This window comes from Anabas testudineus, chromosome 24, assembly GCF_900324465.2.
Source record: "Anabas testudineus chromosome 24, fAnaTes1.2, whole genome shotgun sequence".
Lineage (NCBI taxonomy): Eukaryota > Metazoa > Chordata > Actinopteri > Anabantiformes > Anabantidae > Anabas > Anabas testudineus.
Genome location: NC_046632.1, coordinates 11,223,572 through 11,244,552, shown reverse-complemented (window position 1 = coordinate 11,244,552; position 20,981 = coordinate 11,223,572). Strand labels below are relative to the sequence as shown.

General features: G+C 40.1%; 4 protein-coding genes and 1 non-coding gene across 6 annotated transcripts in view; 4 read left to right on the top strand and 1 right to left on the bottom strand.

Moving 5' to 3' along the window:
- The window catches only part of mthfd1l (methylenetetrahydrofolate dehydrogenase (NADP+ dependent) 1 like), a 28,779-nt gene extending 26,232 nt beyond the window's left edge, over positions 1 to 2,547 (bottom strand). Inside the window, exons 1-4 of one of the 2 annotated variants that reach the window (XM_026341932.1) lie at positions 2,128 to 2,547; positions 1,332 to 1,416; positions 1,106 to 1,156; positions 957 to 1,010 (exon numbers count right to left, since the gene is read on the bottom strand). In XM_026341932.1, coding sequence (XP_026197717.1) covers positions 957 to 1,010; positions 1,106 to 1,156; positions 1,332 to 1,416; positions 2,128 to 2,369 — 432 coding nt within the window. In that variant the 5' untranslated portion in view covers positions 2,370 to 2,547. The remainder of the gene's footprint in view (positions 1 to 956; positions 1,011 to 1,105; positions 1,157 to 1,331; positions 1,417 to 2,127) is intronic. The other variant, XM_026341934.1, reaches the window with a different exon arrangement.
- A 1,401-nt stretch (positions 2,548 to 3,948) lies between these two features.
- On the top strand, positions 3,949 to 6,620 carry stx11b.1 (syntaxin 11b, tandem duplicate 1). The gene is made up of 2 exons (XM_026340708.1): positions 3,949 to 4,196; positions 4,969 to 6,620. The coding sequence occupies exon 2, from the start codon at positions 5,079 to 5,081 to the stop codon at positions 5,973 to 5,975; it is 897 nt and encodes a 298-aa protein (XP_026196493.1). The 5' UTR covers positions 3,949 to 4,196; positions 4,969 to 5,078; the 3' UTR covers positions 5,976 to 6,620.
- A 540-nt stretch (positions 6,621 to 7,160) lies between these two features.
- On the top strand, positions 7,161 to 9,557 carry LOC113149030 (syntaxin-11-like). Its single transcript, XM_026340850.1, has 2 exons — positions 7,161 to 7,265; positions 8,144 to 9,557. The coding sequence occupies exon 2, from the start codon at positions 8,149 to 8,151 to the stop codon at positions 9,046 to 9,048; it is 900 nt and encodes a 299-aa protein (XP_026196635.1). The 5' UTR covers positions 7,161 to 7,265; positions 8,144 to 8,148; the 3' UTR covers positions 9,049 to 9,557.
- A 2,718-nt stretch (positions 9,558 to 12,275) lies between these two features.
- trnal-uaa lies at positions 12,276 to 12,358 on the top strand. Its single transcript has one exon. It is a non-coding gene; the product is annotated as a tRNA-Leu (tRNA).
- Positions 12,359 to 14,623: 2,265 nt separating this feature from the next.
- The window catches only part of utrn (utrophin), a 144,692-nt gene continuing 138,334 nt past the window's right edge, over positions 14,624 to 20,981 (top strand). The window contains exons 1-2 of the mRNA XM_026341032.1: positions 14,624 to 15,042; positions 16,532 to 16,646. Coding sequence (XP_026196817.1) covers positions 16,574 to 16,646 — 73 coding nt within the window. The 5' untranslated portion in view covers positions 14,624 to 15,042; positions 16,532 to 16,573. The remainder of the gene's footprint in view (positions 15,043 to 16,531; positions 16,647 to 20,981) is intronic.

The following is a 20,981-nucleotide window of genomic DNA, read 5'->3' as shown; positions in this document are numbered from 1 at the left end:
GACAAACACACCCAAACACACAGATAAGAAATTCTGCTGCGGAGTTGCAAACACATCTGGTTTTACAAAAGAACTTAGACCACACATATGAAAAGTAAAGTCCTGCTGCTTTCACTAGATAAACAGATTAAGAACAAGGACGGGGTGGGGGAGTGAAACAGCACTTACATTTTCAAATTTAACAGGTTAGTGCTGCTGACTGAAAAAAGAGATGGAAATCTCTGAGGAAGATGAAAAAGAAGAGATTTTCTTAAGAGGGGGAGATATGTAAAGTAGAGCAGTAGTTTAGTAGAGCAACAGAGTCCTCCTAAGGCCAGAATTTTTGGAAGGTGTAGTGGTAAGATTGCGCCTTCCATGCGGGAGACCGTGGTTCAAATCTGAGCTGTGGCCTACCTTCAGTAGGTAGGTCTTAGACAAGACCTCCTCACACTTACTCTGCCTGCCGTTGTAACTTGCACCTCATTTGTAAGTCACTTTGGATAAAAGCGTCTGCCAAATAACTAAATGTAATGTAAATTTATATTGTAATGTTAATCATCCACCACCACCAGCTGAAATACCTAAACCATTCCCAGGAGTCCACTCCTTCTGTAATGATCTAGTGTCAGTTTACAGCTGGATAAAGAAAGCCACAGCTGAGGGGGTGATTCTCAGTTATATAATGTTGGAGAATATCATGGAGTAAAAAAATTCAACACAACCTAAGGAACAACTAAGTCAGTTTGGAAACTGAGGATTGATCATGTAACAGTGGCTTTTAGGTAAGTAATGATTTAATGAAATAACAGTCTGGGTGAGGCACTGATTACCATTACACATGCAACCGCTACCATGATCACATGCTGCTCAGAGGAAGTGTAAATCATGCACTGACTTGTTTAACAACAAGGAGGAGACCAAAAAAATGGAAAGGCACTAAAGGAGATTAGGCTTGTACGGGAGTCGGTTTCACTTACTTCATCCTCTGTGCAATCTTTTGCGAGACAAATCTGAATGATGTTCAAATCGATCTGTACAGACAGACAGAATGAGACAGTAAACCGTTTGAATACTTGTGATGATTTGTTAGAAAGTTAAGATAAGACTCAGGAAGAGGGAAAATTACCTTTCCTGCCATTTCCTTATGGGCCTCCAGTAAGATGTCATCTTCCCCTGCCTTTTGTGATAAAATGACAATATAGTAATGTTCCAAGGCTTCAGGAAAAAAAAAAATTAACTGATACACAATGCAGCTCTGCCCAAGCATGATGGCTTTTAAAGTTTAAGGTTTTAACAACATTTCAAGAAAACCTGCCACAACACACATGTGATTTTTTTTCTTCTTACAGTACCTGTACAATTGCTAATAAAGGTTGGACTGCTGGGTTTCTTCTCTGCAGAGCTACCATTGCCTCCTTGGTGCTCTGAACTACTTCCCTATAAGAGAAAATAAAGGGATTAGAAATTAATTCAGTTCATTTATCAACTTAGGGGTGTGACATTTTAAATTAACAATACAGTATTTGTGAATCTAATAATAAATCACATAATAGTAAGCCTAAGATTAAAATAAGACAAAACAACCACCCTGTCGTTTGCCATGTAGAAATCCTTTAATAGGTGGAAATTACCATACTAAATACAGCAACTGAATACTCCTTTCCACTGAAATAAACAGTTTTGTTTTATTAAAATAGATTACAATCAAATATAAACTGTGGGGCTGAACTCAGTGCCCACGCTACAACACAGGGAGGCGCTAATATGTTCATCACATAGTGTTAACACACTGACCTATATCTGTTCAAAATGTAAACATTAGCTAGATCACGTCCCAGAACCATCGCTCATTTATTGGTTATTGTGCTTTATTTCCCACGATGGTCTATAGACTAAACTGTTTATACAATCTATGGTCGACATCTCCCATTTATAGATGTAAAGCAGATCCGTGCGTTTAGCAACTGCGGAGAAAAGTTACATCAGCTGGCTGCCGCCCCTGTGGTGATACCGGGCACACGTGTAGAGGTGGCTGCTAGCCAACAGGAGAGAGGAGCCCCACCACCGGTTACCGTCTCCGGTAAAGAAAATAATAATACAAAGCAGTAACGTTACTGTGTGGTCACAGATAACATGCTCATATCTTACCTCACAGAGCTGTCGCACTCCACCCTGCCTTCTTTTTGAGCCTGCTTCCCAAAGTCCACCGCTAATTTCGTGTCGGCTCCGCCGCCGGTCGACGAGCTCGATGTCCGGAGGAGCAACCGACCGTTGGGAGGTCCAGCCGGTAACGGTGGGCATCTCCGCGACAAGCCGCCGGCTCTGCTTCCCGGTCGGGCCGAATGTGTCCGAAGACTGCTACAAGCACTGCGAATTACAGACAGTTTCATGGCCGCTGCTTTACGTTTCTAGTGTGGCTTTTTTGTGTGCCGTTTGTCGGTGCCGAGGCCGGGAGCCACAGATTGAACCTCCGACAGGAACAAAAAGAAAGTTGAGCTGACGACGGGGTCGTGATGGAGCTGCGCGGTGTTCACGGGCTGTCGGATATTCTAACGCTGCCACACGTACACGAACGCGAATGCCACATTATCCACAAACTACTACTTTAAAGTGAATTAAGTTACATTTAAAATCGAAATGACTTGAATGTATTTCTTAAGATGCTCTCGTTTCAAATAAACGCGATAGTTTCAGCTCGTTAGTAGTTTCAGACCCACTATTAGTGTAATAAAATGTTATTTAGCACAATAGTTCTGCACAATTAGTCCCGCAAGTACAATAAAAACAGTAAAAATACTTTAAAACAAATACACAGTAAATTAGGAAAAACGTTTATGTTGGCTTCATTAGACAGTGTAGGGTCGATGTGCGTAAAGTAGGACTTTATAAAAAGTCAGCATCATTTAAAATTAGGGTTAAAACGTCATAACCCCTTATGATAATAATCTAAATAGCTGAGGAGCTCTATTATACCATATATTAAAAAAAAAAAGACAGAAATATATAAGATGGATTCTCCTCACGCACTCACTGAGCCAAACCTAAGCACTATTGTACCTATATGTGTGACAACTGTATTGATAAAACTTTAAATAAAAACATTTGATTAAACACTAACATAATAACATAAACAACAACACTAATCGCTTTTTAAAAAATAAAATGCAAATTTAAAATTGAAAGATTCATGAACCTCTTCTTCTTGATTAGCTTCACCAACCCTATCTCTGGATCTTTATGGACAGTCAAAGACTTCACCAAGAACCTCCACATAGTAGAGGCGCAGTTATCACAGTCCACCATTCAAAGAAGACTGAAGTTTTACAGACTGCTAGGACCAAGATAACCTCTAAACTGATAAAAAGAAAAAGGCCAAATTGTGAAGGAAGAAAGGACTCAGGATCCAAGTCATACAAGGTCAACAGGCTCACAAAACTTTATTGATGATAATAAATGATGGTAGCTGAATAAATTCAGAGCTGTATAGAAAAATCTACAAAGAAATACATCAAAACTTTCAATCAATCGACTGATTATTTATTCTAACTTGTATTGTGTAATTCCCAGAATTATTGTATTACACTGCATTCACTCCCACTCCCTTATTTTAAAGATGAGTTTCGATTTTTAAGATGAATTTAATTGTTGAAGTAAAACAAGGTTTAGTTAGGACATTATAAAAACCACGTGTAGAACTACACGGATCTCTGTCTGGCACACGCACACGCACATTCACACCCACACGCACAGGTAGGAGCGTGTTAAAGTGATTGGGGCGTGGCTGGGGCACATTCACATCACCGCAGTCCACTCTCTGATGAACCACTGCGACAGGTGGGAGTGGTGTCTCCGTCGAAAACATCTGTGTGCATCCACCCTCGGTCATGTTTAATCCATCCACGTTTAAATGGGCGCTCACCGGGCTTGGACACCCCCTGCTGTTCACATCCAATTGACGCCCCCTGCGCCGCAGCGTCACTGCGAGGCCAAACCGACCGGGCTTCATTCCTGATCGTCACATCATACGGTCGCATGGCGTGGCGCAACCCGTCACCCTGACAAACACCTGAAGACCTGTTTTTTAAGTCCAAAGATAGCTGCATTGCGCTTGTGTGGCCTTTTGTCTCCGCTTTTCCGACTTTAGGATGGTGAAGTACCAGCGCGGCCACCTTGCAGTGAAGAACGTTTGATTTGTGGGGACATCAGAGAGAAACCAGGTATGAAACCCAAAAAAAGATTTGTAGTTTATAAACAGTGCGTTTGCAATAGGATGTGATGAGTTAGGAACTATTCAGCACAGTAGACAAAAGTCATTATTAAGATAAATTAGCTTTATTTTAGGGTAAGACATTCTTCTAAAAGACTTCTGGATACTTTAACTCTAAGACTTAAGGTATGCAGAACACACCTGGATACACCTTTTACCATTACTTTTAAAATATTTCAACCACAAGACAATAGTTGCTGGTAATCTATAGAAAATTCTACACATATTTTTTTGTTTCTGATCTACAAGTCTAGAATAGTAATTTCCAACCTGACAACCCATGTCAGTAAACTTCAATATGTCTAGTAGATTTTAACTTAATGAGGACAATGATGTGTAATAAGCTGTTATTTCTTTGTACAAGTAGGAAAATATGATCTTTATCAGATAAGAGTGTCTAAAGTTTCTGAACTTTTTCACCATTCCCCCCCCCCCCCCCAAAGCATCCAAATCATACTTAATACCGGAGGTAGATTAAAAGTCAAAATAGTTGCCCGGCTAAAGATGTCAGACAAGCCACAAGTAAAAAGAACTAGTTTGGTGAGAAGCAACTCCTTTGACTATTCCCTGGAGAACCTGTTAGGCCAGTGGTTGGTACTGGGTGGATTACATCTGAAGGAAGAAGAAAAACACTGTCGAAAAGGCTCTGTGTATAAAGTCAGAAGGTTAGTTTTGACTTTAATATTACATTTTGTCTTTATTGTTCATGTTTGTTCTTTTAGGTAAACTCAAACTAATGAGTCATCTGCACCGATGCCTGTCAGAGGAAAATAGCCAAGACAGTCAAAATCATCTAGACATCTGGATCCTTCATTAGTTCTCCAGCTCCACCATGAGGGACAGATTGAGTCACCTCCATGAGATGTCCAATGGCCATGTGGAGCCAGAGGAATATGCAGAGTCCACTAGCTCTGAGGCCTTCAGCAATGTGGACCTAGAGGAGGAGCTGCCCCATGAGGCAGTAGTGTTTGACAACAGCTCTGATCTGGAGGAGGTATTTAGTCAGTCACAAGAAATCCACAAAGAGATCCAGCTCATCCGTCTGGAAGTTAAAAGACTACGTGAACAGAACTCACGCATCCTCCAGGGAACCACTAACATGAGCACTATTAAAAGGGACTCTAATGTTATTGGAGCTGATATAAAGGCTCGGGCTGAAAAAGTCTTAGCACACCTGCGGGACATGGATGGCATGGCACACAAGCTGGAAGAAACACATGGCTCAAATTCTGCCATCACGCGAATCTCCAGAACCCAGTACGCGTGCCTCAGCAATGGCTTTCGCGATGCAATGTTCGACTATAACGAGGCAGAGATGAGCCATCGGGAGAACTGTAAAGCCCAGATCCAGAGGCAGATGGAGATAGTGGGGCGTGAGGTGACGGGAGAGGAAGTGGAGGAGATGATCGAGAAAGGTCAGTGGAACATCTTCAACGACAACATTGTGGCTGAAGGAAAAACAACTCGATCAGCCTTGTCCCAGATTGAAAAACGTCACCAGGAGCTGGTGGACCTGGAGACCCGTATCAAGGGAATCCATGAGATTTTCCTAGACATTGCTCTGCTGGTGGAGGAGCAGGGCCCCATGCTGAACGAAATCCAAACCAACGTCCAGAAAACTGATGAAGGGATACAGGGAGCCCTTGTCAAACTCCGTATGGCCAAGCGTTATGATAAGAAAAACCCCTTTAAAAGGATGTTTTGCAGTTGCTTCCCATGCTACAAGTAATGTCTCGAGAACGGTGTGCATTCTTTCCACAAAGTAAAATAAAGGATTAATAGAGATAGGAGAGTTCAAACTTCAACTTATTTTCAGATTTAGAGACAAAAATAAAATATTTAAAAATGATATTTAAGTAATTCAGGTGTGACTTGCAGGTATGAATTTGGAAGTATTGGCTTTTGTAGCCTGATGATTTCCAGAATGGGGTGATTTGACAAATTTGTTAAAGTAGTGGGAAAAAACTCATTTCCAGTTTGCTATAAGACTGAAAGGAAGGCTATTATACAGCTGCTGTTGATTTAGGTAATACATTTTCTCTTTCTCTAAATTCATTAATATGTATTCAGATCACAAACATCATGGGTTGACTTGATACTTCACTGTTTTGTGTTGAATAGATTGCACATTTTCAAAATGCTCCAATATTATTATTATTTTTCCATATTTACCATCTCCTTTGATGGCACCTGTGACTGAGGATTAACAGGATTCTAACTGGGATTCGTTGTCTGTCTTGATATTATGCGAGAGTCACACAATTGATGTGATGTGATGTACATTTATCGGTTACCTCTCACTGCTATGTTGTGGCCTTGTATAATAAATCTTTATTCTTGTGTATGTATATTATATAAATCCTATTAAAATACAGCATGAGTCTGGGTTTATTTTTCAACTTAAAATCTACATCAACACGAGAGTTAACATTTGATAAGATTTGTTTTGCATACATGAACACCCTGTCTGTAGTTTTATAATTATTATGGCAGTTATTATAAATAATCCCTGACAAGTTTTTGTAGCCCTGGGCATGATAACCCCCACATCAGTTACACTCTTGATACACATCCACACACAGGTTACTCGACTAATAAAGGGCAGTCTAATTGTTCTGCATTAGTCTTCTCTAACGATGTACTGTTAGTTTAATCTAATTTGTCAGATTTTATCACCACATTTCTCATAAAAACATTTCTTGAATGCATTCTTTGACAGGAATGTTGCCTTCCGTAGTGGATAGCATTCTCCCTGAACTAAACAGAAACTGAAAAACAATGAATAAAAAATGCTTATCCCTACAAGGAGGTATTGTGTGTGTGTGTGTGTGTGTGTGTGTGTGTGGTAGTGGAGTGGGAAGGCTCATATCTGCCACCTGGGAAGGTGTGGCAGCTACAGGCATAATGAACACAGCTGACAGCCAACTTCCTTCATTAGATTAAAAAGATGCCGTCAAGTGCCTCAGTGTGAAACAACTAAAGGAATTGCTTTCTGGTGTTGTGTAGTCATTCACAAGAGGTAAGCTACTTTAATTTGAGAATTAAGTTGATATTTGATTGATTATTTGAAAATACACAGCACAGGCACCTGGAGACAAGGGAATAATTGGTAGGACTTAATTAGTGCACTGCACAGGCAGCTTGGAAAAATAGAGCTGAGTTTATGACAATCACTTACTAGTTTAATCAGATATTGCAGCAGCTTTTAAAAATTGTCTTATTGCTATTTTTTTCTACCAGTAGTGTGAGGTAATTGACTTTCTTTGTGAAGGCGACAGAGACTCTGATAGAGATATCAGCACCACACTTCATAAGGTTTAGTGGAGCAAGAGGTTGACAACATGAAACTACTTAAAAACCTATATAGCCCAAAACTTTATGCTGTTGAGAACCCACTTCTGGCGAATATGGTTGCTTTCCAATAAGGCAGCATCTTCCTTGTTCCTGGTTTAAACAACAACATTCCTAACCACAATGTGTGACTACTGTTAATCTCAGAAAGAACCTGCAGATAAACTGCAGATAAACCGACCAGTCGCTGTGTCAGTTGAAATGGTCATATAATGCTAACTTGTACATATAGTTAGTTGGTAGGGTGTTCATTTAAACCCAGTTATATTATCCTTGATGTCAAATTTCCTTGTTCCCTGTCTGTTCAGAGCTTTTAGAGTTTTATGTATATAGCCCAGAACCACAATTTGACCTCAATGTGTAACGTATGACACCCTCTGATTTTAGATTCTCTAATAGACCCTTTAAATAAATAAAATTCTGACCAAGGAGCATAAAATATAATGAAGGTTTTATTTTAAAAAGTTGAGCTACAGTGCATTAAACTCTTCTTAGCAACAAACAGTGATGATTAATAACTAACATGTTGTTTTACTGGTCTCTCAGGCAGAATGCGGGACATGCTGGAGAGGCTTCAGGCCATTAGTGAGGAGCAGGACTCTGAGCCAGACTTTTATGGATCTGAGTATGAGGTAGACAAAATGACCCTGTCTCAACAGGCAGTGGTGTTTGAGAACTCCTCGGCTATTGAAAAGATCCTAAAGGAGGCCCACTCCATTCGAAAGGATATCTCCATGCTCCACTTTGAGGTTGAGCATCTGAAGAAACACAACGAACGCTTTGGAACCTCTGTGCGGCGCCTCACCCTCCTCAAAAAGCGCTCAGACTCCATCGCCAGGAAGATCCTGCAACGTGGAGAGGCTTTGTATGCCCGCTTGCAGGCCCTGGGTAAAGAGAGCAGGCAGCTGGAGGAGAAAGAAGGTCTCAGCTCTGCTAGTAGTCGCATTGCCCGAGTTCAGTATGACACACTGTCTTCAACCTTCAATACTATCATGACTGAATATTGTAAAGCTGAGGAGATGCAGAGGACTTCATGTCGGAAGAGGATCCAGAGGCAGGCCTCTATTATGGGGAGTGAAATCACTGATGAGCAGCTAGATGTGCTGGTGGACAAAGGTGGTGAGGGATGGACTGAGCTGACCCAGAGCCTGCAGACACAAGGTGCACACTCACACCGCTGGGCGTTGGATGAGATCAAAGGCAGACACAAGGAACTGGTGGAGCTGGAAGCCAGGCTGAAGGAGGTCCATGAACTCTTTCTGCACATGGCCGTGCTGGTGGAGGAGCAGGGATCCATGATCAATAACATCGAAGCTAACGTTTGTGGCACTGAGGAATATGTTGAAAAAATCAATGTTCACATCAAGAAAGCCCTTAAGTACAAGAGGAAAAATCCTTGTCGACAATTTTGCCCCTGTCTGCCCTGCTGGAATTTTAATAAAACAATTTAGGACCTACTTTGACTTCATGCAAGTTTATAAAATAATTAAAAATTGAAATAAACATTTTATGTTATGTATATTTTAAATTTTTGGAAACTGCATTTCTTCAACTGATCTGTGAAGATCGAAATTGTTCAATGTTTTTGGAGTTACTATCTTTATTATCTTTGATTTATAGTGAAATAATTTTGTGCGTGGCACAATGTGTCATGATGTTAATTGAAACAATTCGTTTCGTGTTTTAAAGAGTTACTTACATAATAAATCTTAAATAAATCTTAGTTTCTTAGTGAAAGAGCAACTGTAATTTAGTCAAATTTAAAAATGCTTAGAACAAACGGGCTACTTTCTATTCCTACATTGTGTATAGATTATTCCTGGTACAGCCTATTGCATGGTCCTACAATCCTCATTTTGTAGTTTGATTAAAAACAAACTGCTATGTATCACTCTGTGATAGAGTAATAAATTTCAATTCAATTTTTATTTGTATAGCGCCAAATCACAACAGAAGTCATCTCAAGGCACTTTACAGTATAAGGTTTAAAACCTTACAGAGTATATATAGAGTAAACACTGTCAACAAAAACACTGCGGAATTCTAGACTTTAACATAAGGACAATACAAATGTCCCAGGTTAGGTGATATCACCTACCGTGAGCTAAATATGTGAAAACATACATATAATCGGGCACATGACTAACAAAAAAAAAATATATATATATATATATATATATATATATATATATATATACACACACACACACACACACACACACTTTTTCAGCTTATGTGTGTGTATACAGGAGAGATATGGGACTGTTAAGCCCACCTGTGTGGCAAGAGGCTCATTGTAAGATAAGATAAGATAAAGGGTGACACATTATAATCGACATTACCCTACATTAACTACATTACATAAAGTAATTATTTGAGCATTTGCAGCAGTCTCATACCTTCTGTAATATTTGATTATTTTTATTATACAAAGTACATATCAAATACATTAAATTCTTGGTTGGACACTTTACAGCAACACTATGATCACATGAGTGGTCATAATGTACTCATATACAAATTCAGACATGAAAACATTTCACAAGTTTTGGTTTATATAGTGTAGTATGTTATTTTATGTACCCATTATCTAATCACAACTTTTACACAATGGAAAACACCAAAAGGTGACTCAGAAGAAGACAGAGCTATTATGGCACTGCCTAATTAGAATATTTAAACATATACAGTATATGTGCTGAATACAAGCTTCAGTAATGATTCTTTATTTTGTAAACAGAACATTTTTGACAAATGTGTCTACCAGTTAATTGGAAATGACTAAATAATGCTATAATCAGTGCTATTGACTTCACTTGTAGGTGGTAGCACATTGCTGCAGTAATTTAGCTTATTTTCAAGTTAAGACAATGCTTTTTAAAAAACGTGCTTTGATAATAGATGTCAAAACCTGAATTTCTCCAGACTTTATGTCCAAAAACTGATTTTCACAGACTGATATTTCATTAGTTTTCTGCTAACCACTTACAAAACTGTTAGTTATTAATCCTTTTGCATCTGAGTTCCCCAGCGTGAACAAACTTCTAATCATGCATGATCAAGTGGTACAGACAGGTCAAACCCAGATGTCTGTGAGATTTCAGGACAACAAGCAAAGAGAAGCAAAGCTGGCCTCAGTCTGCTCACAGAAGGATAACGCATTGATGGGGACAAATGAGAAGCTTTGGAAGGAAAAGAAAGAGCTGCTGCACAAGGAGGCAGAGGAAATGGGCAGCAAGGGCATTATGACGACCAGCATTGCCCAACACAGGGTGGAACTCTTAGAAGCACATAACCGACAACTACCCTCAAGCTCTCCAGTCTAGTTAGTTGCTTACAGCATCAGCTGAGAAACACCCAGTCACTGGGCAACATGGAGAGTGCCAAGAACATGCCCCACTCTGATAATATTCAACAGACATCTACACAGTCTGACATCAGTTTCCAAAGAGCTCTGAAAAGCTGAAGTGTGTTATGTTCATAGCACACTTCAACTTATTAGACAAACCAGTGTTTCTTTCTGATTCTGCAATTTCATTGCCAATAAATAATCTCAGTGAAACATTGCACGTTTTAATACATTTATTTAACAGCTTTAGTTACTAGTTACTTTTTGCAAATGTAGTGTTATTACTAAAACACCATCATTTAATTAACTCATACATTATGTTGTATTGTTATGGATTAACTACATTTGAGTAAAGTCATAAAGGTGTTATATATTAAATATTAAATAAATATTTAGTTTTACATCATACATGGGTGAATTACAGCACAGGCGCAGGGGCCCAAGAGGTCAGGGGTCATGTGGACCAGAACCATTGAATGAAGTGTAATATGTCTTGTCAGTAAGTCATGCAGCTAAGTTCAAGGATGCAAGATCTATGATAAAATGCTTGTAGGCAAATATGCCATAAAAGGTCATTGGAAACGGCTAAATATAAATTTAGAGTGGTGTTTCTCAGGAACTGCCGTGTAAATGTGTAAATGTGCGTATTCAGGAAGTGTCTGCACTGAATCGATGGCAGCTCGTATCCTGTGTGAATGAGCGACTCTGACAGGTTCAGGTTCAGGAGTTCAGCCGGCAACTGCGGTTCAAGTCCCCAAAGTTTCTACCGTCTTTATTTGGCGACTTATCGACTTCGGAGTGGTTTGGTCTTTGCTATTTGCTTCGCTTTGCAGCCTGCTTGCTCATTACGTGTGTGCCTTAACAGTGAATGTAGCTGACAGCGTGTAAGTTAGCTAGCTCTTCAACTCTGTTATGTGTTATTGGTTAGCACAGGCTAACGCCACTAGCTGCCGCTTGTTGCAGCGACTAACCAGCTCACTTTCTGTTGCAGCAACACATTTAGCAAGAGCAACTCGGCAGCATCCAAAGTGCTATTAGTATTTTAAAGTCGGGCACACTATATAACTAACATAGTCTATGACATGGTTGCAGTTTGTTTCATTAGTTCGGACGTATTAGCAAATTGGCTGCAAGCGGCAGTTCACAACTGCAGAAGCTAGCCGTTAGCGCACTGCTAACATCCGGTCTATTCGTGTGGTATTTTTGATGACTCGCATTAATATTTCAGTGCAGCGTGTAACGGTAAATCTATGGAGAACTTTTTATTTCGGATGGATCAGCGGCTCGGCGAGGTTTTGAAGAGGAAATGTGGGGGTCTACGCTGTGTGTACCAGGATGGCCGAGTGGTTAAGGCGTTGGACTTAAGATCCAATGGACATATGTCCGCGTGGGTTCGAACCCCACTCCTGGTAGATAATTTTGTCGCATCATCATCATCATCTTATGACATCATAAGGAACAGCTGTGACATAGCGAACAATGAGCGGTGTCACGTAAAAATGCAATTCAACATGTCAAATGTGATGAAGCTGGTAGAACCTACGCTCGCACCGTGACTCCTTTTGCATCAGACACAATCACGAATGACACGAACGCCTAAATTACCAAGGGAGCTCATCAATACGCTTTTATTTCTGTTTCTGACGTGCTGAGCTTATGCATTAGCATTTAATATCTGTCGTTTTACGCTTTATTTGTTTAGTGAACTCTTTCTGTTTATACTTTAATGCACCTTAGAAATACCAAGCTTCTTCTTTAGGACAGAAGAGGGCGCACTAAGCCTGCTGTGCAGTGAGTCTTTGGGCTGGAGACTAGTTAGAGGTAGGGTGTCACTGAGGGCCTACACCCTCTTAGCCCTATAATTTCTCTGCAAGGGCGATGCCTTTGACTCACGGAGACCCAGTCATCTGCATCTGCCACAGGAAAAGCTTCACAGAAAAATGGCCACAACTCGTATAGAGCAGTATTTAAAGGTTTTGTTAGTCACAGTATAGATGGAAAATGAATCATTGTGTAACTTTGCCATTAAAATAGAATTTCCTGCAGTATTTTGTTTACTAGCACAATCAATTTTGGCATGTATCAGTTCACACATTTTATTGCAAATATACACAACTATATAAATGTGTTAAAGTTGCCTTGGATACTAATGATCATCTCATTTTACTAAAACGAAATCTTTCTATAGATACCAATTGACTTAAAGGTGGGAGTATCCACTTGTCCCCTTGTGCCGTCTATAACAACCACCAAACAAATATACTGTTACTTGATAGGTGTTTGGGGCCTAAGAGCTCCAATTTGTGAAACTGAGCCCCTTCTTTGAGCTTTATGAGGAAGCATACACAAAAGATCCCTGACAACTGAGAAGAGAGAGAGAGAGAGAGAAAAGGATGAGAGTTTATAATTGACGATCTACAGCTCCGCATCCTCAAAGCCACAGACTCTTTCCACTGACTTCTATTATTCAGTCTTTTCACATGCTGGAAAAGTTGCTGCCTTTCTGTGACCTGGCACATCACATAGTATAATAAAATCTGGCATAAGATGTGATGCAAGAGTTTATGGTAATCGTAATTCTTACTTGTATTATGCTTAAGTATATAGCTTGTGTTTCTATTATTGTATTGTAATATGGACATGTACCTACATATTTTAACTGTAGTGTAAAGACGAATGTATTGTATACATTTATTAAATACATTATTTTAAAATGATGCAACTGAATGGTTTTTCTGCTGTGTGCTACTTTTGTTACAGTCGTGATAGAAAGGTAAATTAATGAGATGATGAGATGAAGCTAATACACAGATGTTTTCAATGACTTCTACTTCACTGTCCCATATACTTTTGATGTATTCTTACATGAATGTCTGACACATTGTACCTTTAAATGTATCTGTATCCTTAAAACAATAACATTTTGCATTACAAAATGCTAAGTATGTTTTTTTTCTGCAGATTAAACGGTACACAAGTGTAAAATATAGTTAAAATCAACTCCATCTTGACTGACACCAGCATTTAAATCATGCTTACATGTGAAATTTTAGAAATAACACTAACATATAATAAAACTAAGGCTTTTCTAATGAGTTCATATATTTTAATAATTGAGATAAGTCAAGAGTTCTATGTGACATTACACACACATTCCACATAAACACATGACTTCATTTAACTAGGCAGTTTGGGATCATTTCCCACGGGCACTTTGAGGACTTCTCAACATTGCAGTTATTAATTGAAGTTTCTTGTTAAGCCTTTTGTTTTTCCACTGGGAATCACTGGTTTTACTGGTGTTACGTCACGTGACGCCCACCGCGCCATGTTTCCATCCCCTCGTCAGGAAAACTTTTACTGCCCGAGGGGAACGGCTCCAGATCAGGGTCAAGTCACCCTTGCTGCACACAGTGGTTCCGGGTGAATCCTTCAAAACAAGTGCGAGTCAGTGGTGACGCTGTTTCGCTGACTTATTGAGTGGAGCAGTTAGCGGTAGGAAGTTTATTATCCCATTGCTCACAAACCAGTATCACTATTTGTGATAGGAAGGGCACTACTACACTAAAAGATCAATAAGTTAAGCGAGCGCTTCCGCTACTGTATTATAGACGGGGCTTTACTTCGAAGGAAGCTCCGCATCATTTCCGTTAAGCTACGCTAACTCTTCCGCTTGACATCGACGTGAGCCACAGGGAGAAAGAGTCAAGTAAGCAACAGGAACAAAGTTGTAAGACCTGAGTCCACAGTTTCTCGGTGTTCGTCCGCAAAACGCAATAACCATCTCTGCGTTTCCAAGACACGTTGAGTGCTTTTTTTCTCTCCTTCTTTCGTTGAAGACTCTTAGAGCTTTCTCTTGGCACATTGTAGAGGCTGGATGCGTTTGAGGACGGGTGACTTCAGTTAGCTGGTTAGTTAAAGAGAGCCTCGTACCTCGTAGAAAATGCCTTAAATCAATCGATTTCGTGTGGCTGTTGAAGACGTGTCAACTTTTCATTACGTTTATTGACTTTCTGGAGTTTGCCTGTCCACTCTCTACACGTTTTGGGAGTTGTTTTGAGGGAACACGTCTCCTGACTCCTTGGTGACAAGAGAGGTGAGTGTGTGATTAGATCCCTGTAATGCTAATCGTCATTATGTTAACAACACGGCACACATCGTGCTATTGTGGGCATAAGGTAACCTTTAACATTTAAAAACTATTGCACATCAGTGTTCTTACTTAATATTGGACGTTGCACGTAGCAGCTGGTTGAACATTGCAACCAGATTGGAAATTGCCTGATCAAGCTGTAATTACTGCAGTCATACACAAGAGATAAAACATTAACTACGACACAATGTGGGCACAATGTGTTTACTGTGTAAAAGTTCCTTTTATATGTGTTGTTGTTGTGTCATTGTGGTTATAGTCAGGGAGGCGTTGTGCATGGAAGTGCTTCAGTTTGGTTGGACAGCTCTGCAGCTTCAACCAGTTCAGGTTAAACTAGTTGATTGTCTGCCCCTTTAGATATTTACCCTCAGTTGTCACAACTACTTTTTCTCTGTGAGAGGAACTGAAATTGTGAAGTCACAGCAAGATGGAGCTGCCTTTTTCCTTGACTTTACAGCTGTTATTTTTGGATCTTGCATCATACCTCAAGAACTGTAACTCAACCAGCACTGCTCCAGAAAACTGCACGTAAAACTCCTTTCATGGTAAAAACAGGCTAATTCGGGAGTGAACGTGGAAGTTTTCTTTTTAATGAAAGGACACTTTCATTCAATTAAAACAGCACATGCACGTGCATCATAGTCCCTCTGCAACACAGATCTCAAAAGGTGCAAGAAGACTAAGAGAAATAATCAGTGTTAACAAGTTTCAGCAGCTGGACCTGTCTTTATTCACTTCTCAAACTGAACACTTGGAGATTATGATAGATGGCGATTCATTTTGAGGGTGGAAGTGGAAGCACACTTGAACGCACTTCTTGGTGTCCTTTGTGAAACTGAAAGAAACAGATGATTTGCAACTATTAGCACGTGACAACACTTTTTAATTTCTGTGTAATGTTTCCTCTTTACATGAAAAAACAGTTTCTATTGTAAGAAAGCATTAGATGTGACAATGCTGACGAGCAAAACAAGCACACCAAAACCAGCTTTTTGTGGTTGACCAAAGAACCTCTGCCTCTCCTTCATGCTTTGTGGGTGTTTCAAACTCTGACGCCATGGATTCGATTGTTCCTTAGCTTTACAAAAGTCAACAACTTGACTGTCAGTCACAGGAATCATTTTACACAATCACTGTTATAGTGTCAGCCTAGGGTCATGGTGTGAAACAGTTCGTTCTCCCCCAAAACCGCTAAGCAGCCATTAAGGTGTATAATGTTCCTCTGGAAGTGTCAGATCTTCCCGTGACCATGTGACCGAGTTTGAATATTTTCTGTGTGTATCTCCTATGCATGTGACACCTCTATACCTCAAGCCTTACTTTGAAATTTGAGAATAGTTGACTTTGCTTAAGGTCAATTTAAAACACAAAAGAGTTAGGAAAAAAAAAAGAACCAGCAGATTTTAAATGTAAGTTTTATTTTTTCTCACAGGTGCAATTTCAACCAATCGAAGTGTTGGATTTATCGCATACAATGGCATCGTCCAGTGACATCCCAGAGGGAGGAGCCAATGAAGAGTTCAGTGACATCATTAAATGGCGATCTGGTATGTTTTTTGATCATTTTGCTGTCCATATTGGGGTCTTGAGCCTTCGCAGTGGTGTGCACTGCATGCAGAACTGTGTTTGCACTGCACAGTGTCATGTCATATTTGCCAAATGTTACATATGTGCTTAACAAAATAAGTTGGTTGTCTTAAAATAGCATAGAGAGAACAGTTTGTTGTACGTGCATAAGTGTTGTCATTGAAAGGAAAAACTGACAGAGCCAGAGATCCTGTTGTGCATGGCTAACCTCAGTTCCCATGGAGGCAAGGGAAAAGGGACTGAGGCAAAGCAAGCAACAAAGACACGAAGAGAACAGGAGATGGTTGATTGTAACACGTTTGCTTAAAGAAAGAGAAAGTAACAAGAAAGGTGGCCAATGGCTGCAGAGAAAAGGGAAGAAAAGAATGCAGGGATGGGTTTTGGGGAGCCACACCCTGTGATCGCTTTCTCTGCAGATCATTCCATAGGTTGCTTTTTTGTACACACCGCCCTCAGATTGATTAAGACAGACACAACCAAGTTGTTGTTGTTGTTTAAGACGAGTGGTTTAGTTAAGCAAATATATAAATATGTTTATATATAAATATATGTGTGTCTGATCTTGTATGTCTGCAGGTATTCAAAGATGGAATTTATTGCCGTCTTTTGGAACAGGATTGAACTTTTAGCAATTTTGTACAGTTGCTTAAAACTAATCTAAACTATTCCAGATTTAAGCAAGTTTTGTAGATAATGTAGTAAGTTTAAGACATTACTGATAGGGCTTATTTTTACAGTGAATTACGATAACTGTACTAAAGTTCAGAGAGAAGTAGTGCCCAGCCTATGTGGGTTTACAAGACATTATAAAGAGCAGTGAACCAAATTAAGACATAGTGCTAAATTCGTACGTTTTAAGCAGAGTATGTCAGACGATGTGATGATTGTTCTCAAAAACTGAGCCAAGTTATGTGTTTTCATAGTATGAAAACAAAAGTCATAGCAGCACCGAAGTGAGACAATCAATAGTGTGTAACTTCCACTGGTTCCATATGCCACATTTGTGATGTCCTGGGTTCCGAGCACCCACACCCCGTGCACTACAAACTGAAATACTGCAGGAAATAATGTAAAGAAAAGTGTAGATTTATCCATCCTGTTCAGTCCATTTGCCAGCTTTCTCCACCCTCCCAGTATTTGGAGTGCTGGCAAAATCAGCGCCAGGAATTCCACCCGGCCGATGGAGTTTGTAATTTACAACGCTTGTCTCCAGACCACAATGCTTTTCTTACAAAGATCCACGTTTCCTAGCAACCCTAAAATTAATGTTTTCTTTTATGGCAACGAGGGAAAAATTTAGCATGTAGCTTTTCTGCACCCTGAAACAGCCCATGAAAAGCAGCAGAGCATATTTGTGTTGAGGGAGGTAGTCGCCCAACTGTTTCTTATCTTTTTTTTGTGTGTGTGTATTAGAAATATTTCTGTAAATAGGTGTTTTATAATTTGCATAGCATGAGAACCCTGTGAAACCTGGCTAAACAAGGTGAAACTTGACAATGAAAGATGTTTATCTCTGCAGGATATGTGGTATATACATGGCCCCACCTTCATCTGAAAAACTCAGTTGTACAGTGCATGGTCTCTTTTCCATCATCATGAACTTTGTGGACTTGCAAATCAATACAGATTTAGGTGATTGAGGCGTTTCTAAGCTGTGGAGACTCATGACAATATCAACCTGGGTTTATCTACTGTAGTGTCTGGTGTTAGATAGTGAGGTAAACAGAGAGGAAGAGAGATTTAAAGTCTGTGTGACAGGCAGGTTAATTTCTTCATTGAACTGCAAACCCTCTCTTTTTCCCATTACTGATTGACAGGAAGTAAGGGCTAGTTATCCCGATCTTGTGTGAAGAGTGGTCTCAAAGCTGCAGCTTCGGCTGATGTGTGTTGCATTTGTGAACTAGCACTAGATTAAGGTCATTGCTGCAGTGGATGGATTTGAAGCAGGGGTGTGTACATGTGCGTTGTTGCTCTGTCTCCTATGATGGATGTCAGCAAGATAGACAGTGTCTTCTTTTCACAGACATGTGCACATTAGTGTTTTTTTGTTATGCAAGCCGACCCGAGTGACAGGACTGAGAAAATAGGATAGATCGCCCATGTTAATCTAAAATAATTATTAGCTGCAGCCCTAAAACTGACCTGATAAGCTGAACTCTTTGTTTCTGCTTTTCCACATGATGCAGCACTTTTAAGGGACCTGAAAGAGAGAAAGAGTGCTTACAAAGTTAACAAAGTTCAGATTGGATAACTGTATAACCCCCCCTGAAGTGCTATCTACTCTACCCATTTCCCATCCCCCGGTCCAGAGTTCAGGGAAATGTAAAAAGGTCAAATATCATCCATTAGGGGCCGTTGTTTAACAGCTATTACTCTAAAATGGAAACTCACTTGAGCTTTTTGCTTGTAAGAGCTCTGCATCTCAGTGCCACACTTGTACAACTCTGGTCTGCTGATTAGTTCTCCATCTTTTTCTACTGTTCTGTTTCTGCCTTTTATTCCCTATCACTCGTACCCTCTCATATTATGCTGTGTGTCTCTGAGAATGTGGGAAATGTTTGAACAGAGGCAGTCCCAAGTAACATACTTAAGATCTGGTGGGTGTCTTGCAGCTCACTCAGTGTGTCTAGTTTTGAAACGAGTTGCCTTTGTCCAATTTCAACTCTTAACTGTCTCAGCCAGACGCAGGACCATTTGCTCACACGTTTTCTTTGGGTGTGACGTGTAGTACATTAGAATAAATATTCTTGTTACTAATAAGGGAACTGGAATGTGATTGTCAAACAGAGGGTGTGGAGGGTGTGGTTTGTCACCATACTAGCTCATGTACATGTCATAGATCCTCAGTTTTAGTCCCGGCCTCTTGGCTTCAGCTTGAACTGAGTACTTAAAATGTTTTGTCTGCTGTGTGTGTACAAGTGAAAGCGATAGTTTTACTTCTTTAGAAATAAGTGAATGAAACATTAGGTGATACTCACCAATGACCTATGACATAAAACTTGTCAAACTGTCAGTGGTATGCAGTGTTATGCAAATACATAATAATGGGTGTGTGCATGCGTGGGTAGCATGGAACACAAATCAAAACAAAGGAGCTTTCACTGTTCAATGTCGGCCCTTCATTCTGAGATGTCATGGCCTGATTTTGTTTTTTTTCTTTGCCACTTTCTGGTTTGGGTCTAATGGTCAGCGAGAGTTCTCATGAGTATATTCTGCTTGGGACCTGTCCGCTGGGAACCCAGCTGGATGTGTCTTCACAACAATAGACTACATACATGCAAGTGTGTGTTTTTATTAGGTTCTAGCTGCATGTGTCTGCCTGGGAAGTGGGAGGAAACAAGCTCTGCAAAAACCCTGCTTGGAAATTTGGGAATAGGAGCACTGGCCAAAACATCTCCCTTGGGTGCGGTTGTCTGTGGGACCGTGTGTATGTGCATCAAACACCATGCAGACAGCCAATATGACATTCAAAGTCTTCTAGCGAAGGCCAGAAACTGTGCAAAATGATGAGTCCCAAATGGTCCTGTGGTCGTTAGACATACTATACACAAACCAGTGAATCTTCTTTTTCCAAAGCAAGCCTTTCCACCTTAAGTCCCCCTCTCTGCCCCTTTTCTTAGCTCATTAGGGCTCTAAAGCCATGTTGCCCAATCTACCTTCTGACCCCTCGCATGACAGGATTTACTAAAATAAAATACAGGCCGAGGCCCAGAGAGAGTTTAGATTAACCCTTAAAGGCTATAGTGACATTTCTCTTGAGTCAATAACTCAAAAAGACGAGACCCCTCCACTGAAAGGCTACTTTCTCATAGTGCTGAAGTGCTCTTTTTGTGCTTGTGTATATGGTCGTGCTGCTTGTTGTATTAATGCAAGCACACCCCTGCAGCACACTTGACATTAAAAAGTGACGCTGGAATTTTACTTCAGGCTGATGTTCTGTCAGTAGAAAGTGGGAGTTCATAGTGAAGCCTACTAGAAATTTTACAGTATGCGATCTAGTTAATATTCGACTAGTGTGGTTTCTTGAGCTTGTGCGAGGTGGTCAGCCAGCAGACAGTGTTTTTTAGCCAGGACTTGCTGCACCTATTTTCAAGAATCTATATGAGGCAAATAGAGTAAATTCTCAATTCATTTGTCTACAGCAAGTTAACCACCTATTCCACCTATTTTCCCAAGTGATTGCCTCAGTAATTACTCAAGTTCACATACCAAACATCCATTGAACAAGCATCTTCAAATGTCATCTAAGCTTGGCCAGTGTTTATGGTGAATCATAAAAGAAAAAGGTTTTATTC

Coding starts and splice junctions, on each gene's coding strand:
- stx11b.1 (XM_026340708.1), top strand. CDS start 5,079: ATGAGGGACAGATTGAGTCACCTCCATGAGATGTCCAATGGCCATGTG.
- LOC113149030 (XM_026340850.1), top strand. CDS start 8,149: ATGCGGGACATGCTGGAGAGGCTTCAGGCCATTAGTGAGGAGCAGGAC.